This window comes from Nicotiana attenuata, chromosome 10 (genome assembly GCF_001879085.1).
Source record: "Nicotiana attenuata strain UT chromosome 10, NIATTr2, whole genome shotgun sequence".
In the NCBI taxonomy this organism is placed as follows: domain Eukaryota; kingdom Viridiplantae; phylum Streptophyta; class Magnoliopsida; order Solanales; family Solanaceae; genus Nicotiana; species Nicotiana attenuata.
In genome coordinates, this window is record NC_031998.1 from 25470916 (window position 1) to 25479829 (window position 8914).

At 35.3% G+C, this 8914-nt stretch overlaps 1 protein-coding gene across 1 annotated transcript; it reads right to left on the reverse strand.

The window, feature by feature from the left end:
- LOC109233174 (ubiquitin carboxyl-terminal hydrolase 24) lies at nt 1256-7638 on the reverse strand. The gene is made up of 7 exons (XM_019398954.1): nt 7324-7638; nt 4127-4747; nt 3850-4037; nt 3350-3609; nt 2989-3134; nt 1917-2093; nt 1256-1834 (listed from the first exon to the last, which is right to left on the reverse strand). The coding sequence occupies exons 1-7, from the start codon at nt 7336-7338 to the stop codon at nt 1646-1648; spliced, it is 1596 nt and encodes a 531-aa protein (XP_019254499.1). The 5' UTR covers nt 7339-7638; the 3' UTR covers nt 1256-1645.

Sequence of the window (8914 nt, forward strand, 5' to 3'; positions counted from 1 at the left end):
AACAAAAATAAAGGTAACAGGGGCTTTGAAGCTCATAGATAAATATACAATATAATAATTACTATTCGTAATATTTCTTTCATTGTTTTTCTATTACTAATAATATTATTTTCATTGTTAAAACCTTAATTGTACTATCTTGCAATAACTTGATTTACACGTTGTAGTTAAACTTAAAATTGGCAGGACCCTTCTTACAGCAAAGTTATGCCAATTTCATGCCTTATGTATTATTAATTTGCCTTCTAAAATGCTTTTTTTTTAAAACAAAAATTACTATGAATTTAGGGGTAAATTGAGTTTAAGGATTGAGAAGAACTAGCCTTTCTAATATCAAATCATAGAGCAATCAGCAACAAACTGCAGAGAACGGGAGCTACTTCCCGGTGAAAATAGCGCGGCCTAACGAGTTTTTGAATTGGTAATTAAAAAATAGTCAGCATTTGTAACGTCATTGAAAAATAGCCATTATTTTACTTAAACACAAAATGTTCCAGCGCGCCCTAACGAATTTTCGAATTAGTAATTGAAAAATAATCAGCATTTGTAACGTCATTGAAAAATAGCCATTATTTTACTTAAACACAAAATGTTCCAGCATAATATGCTGGATTATGGAGCTCTTGAGTATAAACATTCAGCATATTATGCTAGAACTCCCGTACATTATGCTGGAATCTCATATGTAAAAAATTCTAACTCCAACATATTATTTTTCCGAATTTCTAAGAGTTTTTTTTTTTTCCATTTATCTTTACATGAAAAGCGACTAAATTTCGATTACTTTTGAAACTATGACTATTTTTCAATTATCAGTTGTAAATCTGACTATTTCTGATTTTTTTTCACCTATTTCCCATTACATGCTTAAGTTTTCATCTTGAAACCTCGCGAATTTACAAAAAAAAAAAAAAAAAAAAAATGTATCTGCATCTAGTGTTTACACCAGATCACATTAACTTACCATGGTTCATTACTTCAGTAAGTAATAGAAGTGCATGTGATAAACATAGTATCATGCATATATTGACTTGATGTAAACACCACGTACGTACAAGTTTCCCCCCAGATTTTACTCTGATTTATATAGTTTGCAATCTACCAAGGCTATTCACCAACAAATAATTAGCATAAATTAGTATATGACATAATCATTCTGCAACTAATACAAGACAATTTCTTTCTTCTCAATCTCTCATTGTTTTAAATGACAAAATCCACCATCATTAGGCCATTCTGAAAACAGTTGTTAACCTCCATTCAAAGGCAAAATAAGATAAATAATTTTTCTGGTTTTTTTTTTCCAGTTTAATTCACATCAAGAATATAGAATACAATCTTCAGTCCTGTAAAAACCGAGTGAAAAAAATGGGGTGCTCGGGGGTGAGGCGGGAAGGGGGAGGGGGGGGGGGTGAGGGGATTTTTGAACATCTACCTAATACTTCTTTTCGAATATCAACTCGAACACAAAATTGCTCTTCTGAGTTGTGACTGATTATAGGTTCTCTTCCTCTACATCTTTTGCTCCTATATTTGCATCTGTTATCTATGAACTTTTCTTATACATGTACAAGAATATATTCCCTAATCTCTCTTTTTTCATTGTTGAACCAATTTAGCGCAACTTGAAAGTACCAAATACAAGTTACAACTGTTTGTAGAAGAGAACGTACGCTTGATCATGCAGCACCGAGCTTTTGGGGATGACAGTGACTGACACGTCATCATAACGCAGCCACTTGCCACTTGGATGACGGGCATCGGCCGTATAATGACCCTTTGAAGGGTCCCTTCCATGATGAGTGATCGTCGCAACGAGTTCATACCTCTTAACCTGTAGTAATAAAATGGAAATATACGCGTTACTAGATACACTCATCAACGCCAAACTTATAAGAACAAGGAGATAATCTCACCTCAGAAGAGGGAGAGGCAAGTAATTCACGTCCAAACACAAGCTCCAAAGGGAAGTGCACGGGTTTATGCAATTTGGTGCTCCCTTCACTTCCGTAGCTAAAGCGCATTAAATGCAACACCATTATATCAGAAAGCTCCAGAATCTTAACAGACTTGCTGGCACTGACTACTTCAGCCTGAGATATGATTAGTTGAGAAAATCATGAAGTATTCTCTAAGATATTTGCAAGATTTAACGTCCAAAGAGAAGACACTTCAGTCAGGGGTCTAAGTCCCCAACACGTAAAAAGCAATCTGCAAAAATTGGAAATAACTAGCCACAGATAACGAATTTAACAGCAATGTCAGAAAAAAAGGAAAGCATAGCCATCTGAAAAAATCACATTTTTGAATGCTGCTTCATGAAGGTAAGAAAAATTGTCGTTATCTTTCTAAAGGTATTACACTTACTGAAAACCTTATAATACATAACATCATGAACTCTGGTTTATATTGTCTATAACATACTCAAGCATAAATATAACCAGATCTCAAATTGTAATGATTCACTTGTTTTGTTGTATAAGATAATCACCCCACCTTTTAGTCTTAAATTTTGCGGAGAACATACCAGACATCTGAAGGAAAAAACAAAACAAAGAACCCACACAAGCGCACCTCCTAGACACGTCCTAATCTCAATTGTGCATCTAATGCTCACCATTTGTGCTCCTGAAATTTGTTACATTATCGAAAAACATAGCATGTTTAGGGACACTTTTGTAGTTTTTCACCACCTCGACAGTCCGCAGAAATTTCTTGAAAATGGCAGAACAAAAGTACCATAAGCATAATTGTTTCCTAGTTGACTTTTCCAGAAAAAGTAAGCACTAATCTGTTTTCTTTATGTCACTTAAAAACAGAAGAAAATAAATTAATTTTCTTCTTTTTAACCCTTTTAAGGGAAAAAAGTATATCCCAGAGTATGATCATATTCTTGTATACTAAAAAGGGTGTATCCCACAGAATGAGTACATACCTGTATGCTTAATCATCTAGAGATTCTAAAATTCATATAACATGATAGAGTACCTTTCCAGCTGCTGACGTTCGATATCCTTCAAGTGCCTCTGGTGCAGAAAACATCCGAAGTGCATCTTCTATTGAGCAAATAGGCTCTGGAAAAATGTTAAGGTGGAGCAGAAGAAATGGTTGTACTGTTGCTGAGGCTTTGTTACCTTGTTAAACCAATGAATAAGAGCTATTAGACAAATGGATAAGAGAGTCCCAACAGTAAACAACTTACATGAACAAAAGAGAAATAAGAAAATGTAGCGGATCAATGATCACCAGTGTCATTTCACTCAACCAAGATGAAATCCAAACACATAAGCAGATATATAACTAAATAAATACGAAGGTATTCTGATCTAATGCCATGCGTTCGGTTTACCTTTAGCCTTCACTACACTCTTCAATTGCCCTCCAAAAATTTCACTCAATTTTGACGGGACAAAGCTCTGTGTTCTAGTAACTGCAGTCCTATTCCTTGGGCCAACAGTCTCCCAATCATCATCCTCTTCCTCATCATCTGTTGATGAAACCACAGAGGAGTTTCTCCCGATACCATTTGGTACTTGACCCTCTAACTTTAGCAATTCATCATGCATCTGATGCATGAGAAAACTGAGGAACTCCTGAGCATCTTCCTGCCTGTAATTAGCCATTCCACCGTAAAAATACAGAAAATTAAATACAGAACACCGCTCCATCAAATTATTGAGTAAATTTCTCTTCAACCGCAGTTGCTAGGTGCAATTCAACTTAAAAAAAACTCATTTGGACATCTTTATAAAAGAATCCGGTTGAGAAAAACTGGAAACTGTTGCTCAGAGCACCAAAGAATAATCAAGTAAGAAACAAGATATAGCTTTTATGCTGTCAGTAACATACCTCGGTCTGCCTGTCAAGCTATTTGGGACATCCGGAGTAAAGTTTTGTAGGACAGATTCAAACATTAAAGGTCGAAAAGGCTGCCCAATTTCTGGAAGAATTGTTTCCTTTTTCTTCATGCTTGAATCACTGAATATGCCAAACTCAGATATGAACTGAATAAAGGCATGTAAAGTTGGATACCCAACCTGTAATAAGCAAAACCAAAATTTGAAATTTAAGATTGTAATAGGTTATAACTAAGAAGATATTTTTAATAAGTAGGTTATCACCATACCTGTGGTATATCACGTGTTTTGAGTTCTTGCAGGAGATGAACAAAAGGAGAGCACGAGAGGAGAGCCTGAAGAGTTGCATTAAGAAAGCACAAGTTCCCCAAGTTGACCAACCCTCGAGCTAACAAACTTCTGAAAACCACAGCAGACCCATTTAAAGATTTATGTCTACCATTCAGCAAGTTATAGTTTTTGAGTTGATTTGTCAAATTAATGTCTTCCACACTGTTAGACAATTCCGATAAGCTTGATTTCTCTGATGAATAAGCACTTCGGGTGTTTACTGTTGGATGTAATTCATGGAAAGTTTTCGAATCTGTCACACTCCTATTGTAATCAGGATTTGTAAAACTAGAACTACCATATTCCTTTATAGTTTTGCCTGCTGACTTTATGGTTTTCACTATACTGCTATGAACCTCGGAGACGTTCTCTTTATGAGCAAGCTCTGGTGGCTGAGGTTTCTTAGAATGATCAAGGTCGGTCAATTTAGTGTTGAAAAGGCCCACAGATTTCAGAGCTGCAGAATCCAAAGAACCAAATGTGATCCCTACATCAGTTGTTGTTGGCTGGCTTTGCAAAGTTTTAATTTCATCTTCCGTAAATGACCCAAAAATCAACACCTAATGAAAAAAAGAGAAAAAAAGTTGGTAAAACTAATACACCGGAGAAGAGATGCAAGAAGCAACATAACCAGAACACAATTTTGCTCAGTTTGAAGAAGATGTACTAATAGCATCAAAGCAATTTCATCTCAAATCAGTAGCTAATAAACAAACTAGTGGATTACCGAAAAGGAAAAAAAGAGAGAAAAAGCGCAAGCCAGTAAACTACTCACACAAGTATGACTACGAAGAACTTTAGGTCGGAGATATTGTAGAACTGGGAAGCTGTTGATTATAAGAGAGATGTTTTCAGAATAGAAACTTAATTGTCACCCAATCTACCAACAAATTGGAAGGCATGAAAGAGGGAAGAAAAAACGGAGGAATATAAGATGGACAGAACAATTGTGCAATCCAGTCTTAATAGTTTATGACAAAAACGAGAAATTGTCTTTCTACATTGTTCACATCCTAATTCCTCCGGACAATACAAAAACTAATTAACAATAAAAATAAATTCTCTTATCTAGAATCAAGATTACCTTGCTACACACTTTCTAATGTATTTAGAAACCATAAACACAGAACCACAGAACGCATGCGAAGCAACATAACCAGAACACAATTTTTGCTAGTGCAAAGATGTCCTAATAGCATCAAAGCAATTTCATATCAAATCAGTAACTAATAAACAACCTAGTGGATTCCCAAAGGATAAAAAGAACAAGCCAGTCAACTACTCACACAAGTATGACAGATTAGGTCAGAGATATTGTAGAAACTGTGAAGCTGTTGATTTCGAGAGAGATGTCGCATTGGTAGTCGAAGGAATTTTCAGAATAGAGAGTTAATTGTCACCTAATCTACCAAGAAATTGGAAGGCATAAAAGGGGGAAGGAACATAAAATGGACAGAACAATTTTGCAACTTAGTCTTAATAGTTCAAGGCAAAAATGAAAAAATGTCTTTCTACATTGTTCTTATCCTAATTCCTCCAGACAACAAAAGATAATTAACAATAAAAATAAATGCTCTTATCTAGAATCAAGATTACACTGCTAAACAATTTGTAACGTTTTTAAATAAGCCTAATTGTCCAAGTATATAATGAACTAGTTAAGTATTCACCAATAGTAGAAGATTTGCTCAGAGTTATTTATTCCATACAGTAATAGCTTTTGTCACCTAAAATCATAAAAGTAATTCAAATAATATAAAAGCAAAGCTCCATTGAACAGAAAAAAAAAAAGAACAACTATTAAGTTCATCTAAAATCTAAAACAAATGGTTGGTTATGTCCATTCTGTATTCACCAGCAGCAAACCAGCTCATTATCAAATAGATTACCTATGCAAGAACCTGCGTCATTTTAAATTGCAAACTTTGCTCTTTGTTGAGACATTTCTCAGAAATAGATACCAGATGACTGCAAATGCACCATTTACTTCTAGCTTTTTACAATTTTTTATCATTTCTCTAACACGACGAAGCTACCATATCCATACAGAACCTAGGTTAAGGGGAAAAAAGAATTTGTCATTGAACTTTTGTTTCTCTTTTTGCTTCTTTTTTTTTTTTTGGTGGTTGCTTTTTACCCCTCAATTAATCCACAAGACAGCCTGCTATAGCCCACAAGCACACAAGCAAAGGAGTAGTGTAAGCTTTTTTACAAATTTTCCACCATTTCTCTTAACACATGAAGCTATCGTACGGAATCAAGGTTAAACAAAAAATAAGATTTTTCAATTAAATCCACCGCTTCTCATTTTTTCTTGCTTCTATTTTTATATAGTGGTGTCCTGACCAGCTCGCGTGCACTTGACTAATGCATCATACAGCCTGCTACAACTCATAAGCAAGTCCACCAATGCCAGAGTAGATGTAGCATCACTCATTGCTGTAGCTGGGAATTCGAAGTGGGGATCTCCAAACTTTTTGTTCTTTCCTTTAAAATATAGTGTTAGCATCATTTCTAGCTACTCAAGATTTCCTCAATTTCTCTTCATTTCAATAACACCAAGCACAACCATATAAAACCCAAAAGAAAATCAGCAAAATTTTATCTTTTTCCCTTTCTTCTGAAAATTAGCATCAAAGTCTCCTAGCTAGTCAAGATTACCAAACCCCAACAAACAGCACATAACCCACCAAACAGATTTTTTTTATTAATTCTTGTTTTTGGCATAACTCTAAGTTGTTGTTATGTGACCAGGAGGTCAAGGCTCCAGCCATGGAAACAGTCTCTTGCAAAAATGCAGGGTAAGAATAGACCCTTGTCGCCGAGCCCTTCTAGGGACCCGCGCATAGCGGGAGCTTAATGCACCGGCTGCCTTTTTTTTGGGGGGTGTTTGGAATCATCGTAGTAAAATAGCATCAAAGCTCCCAACTCTTGAAAAACCCTTAGAAGGGTTAAAAAATCACACAACAAAATGTGGAATTATGTCAAAAAAAGGTCAAGTCTTCGAGTACCTTTTGGAAACATTTGCAGTAAAAAGGGCATCATATTTCCCAATTCTTAAAAACCCTTAAGAGGGTAGAAAAATCACACCTCAAAATGTAGAGTTATGCAAAAAAAAGTTCAAGTCTTTGAGTACCTTTTGATCATTCATCTTCCAAGATTGGACAAAACCCTCAAATGGAATCCATAGTGTAAGCAGTCAGAGAAGAGGGGTTGAATCTGGTGAAGCAGAGCACATGAAAAATGAGTAGAACAGAGCAAAGCAGCAGCAAAAATGGAAGAAGACATGAAAATACAGAGAAAAACAGTAATTTGAGCTCACAGAGTGAGATGGGTGGGGTGGGTTTAGGGGGTTAGTGGGGGTGGCGGGAGTTTTTAGGGTTTGGCCCTCTAAGGAAGAGAGTGGAGTGCAGGGGGTGGAGTGATTGAGGGGGGTGGGTGGGGTCTGGTCAGAGACTCAGAGATGCAAAATAGGAAATATTGCAGAGGTTTTTTTGAGGAAAAGGAAAAAAAATGACAGAAAGTGGACAATTATGTAAAAAATAATTGGGGGTTAAAGCATGTTTTTAGAAAGTTGGTGAAAAAAAAGAATGTGGGTGAAATAAATGAAAAAGGGTAAATGAAGCAAATGATGACAACATACAATGTTGAATAGAGTTTTATTTACATAATTGTGACGTATAATTTACATAAATTGAGACAATAGAGTATGCCTCAATTTATGTGATATTTTTCGTCACTGAAATTAAATTTGATTAATTTTCGTACAAATTAATTCAATATTTTAAAAGTTAAAAATTTAAATATTCAAAAACTATATAAAAAGTACTACTATAAGTTGTGATTATTTTCACATTAGTCCGATAAAAAAAATAATTTAAAATTTTAATCAAAGTTTACATAGTTTGAATATCGAAAAACAAAAAATATCACATAAATTCGGAAAGAAAGAGTAATACTCTACTCTTACAACACTAACTTAGATCAATCGAGCCAATAGATTTTTGTTGTCGCTACTGTGTTAAAACAGAAATTAGGAAAAACTGTTAGAAGAAATTGAAAAGCTGTAAACGATAAGAAATATTCCGAGTCCACAATTTTCTTGTGCGTCTTTAAAGAATTTTAACCCCCTCACAAGTTGCCAAGGTAATGGATTAAATCCTCCCAGGATGAAACGGAATAAACCTTCCTGCAACGGTGGCAATACAAACTGCAGGATACCAACGAACTCAAAGAACGGAACAAAATCACACTTCCGAATTTGAAAGAGAATCTGCGAAGTAGAATGCAGGATTTTCAGAAGGAAGTTCTATATTTTTCAGTGTGTGAAAAGGAAGTCATGCCTCGGAATTTATAGGCAATTGTCAGAAGAGGTGTGATGTCTGTTCATAATGTGAACAGATATTTGAAAGGAATAGGTGTCTGTTCAAAAGGGAAAACCAACGTTCAGCATTTTGGATTCCAGTTAATTCCGTTAATGTACTGACTGGCACTTAATTAATTCTTAAATAATTAATTAAATAAACTTTGTCAAAAAATTAATCTCATCGATCGATCATTTGACAAATTCGAATCCGAAGCCGAAGCCGAGCCGAGCGACGACGACGACGACGACGACGCGAGGCTTCATTCTCTTCAACTCCTTTAAGAGCTCTAAGAAGTGATCTTATATTTATACACACAAGTGTAGTTGTCCCTCACTAATGAGGGACAAAGTTCATTTGACA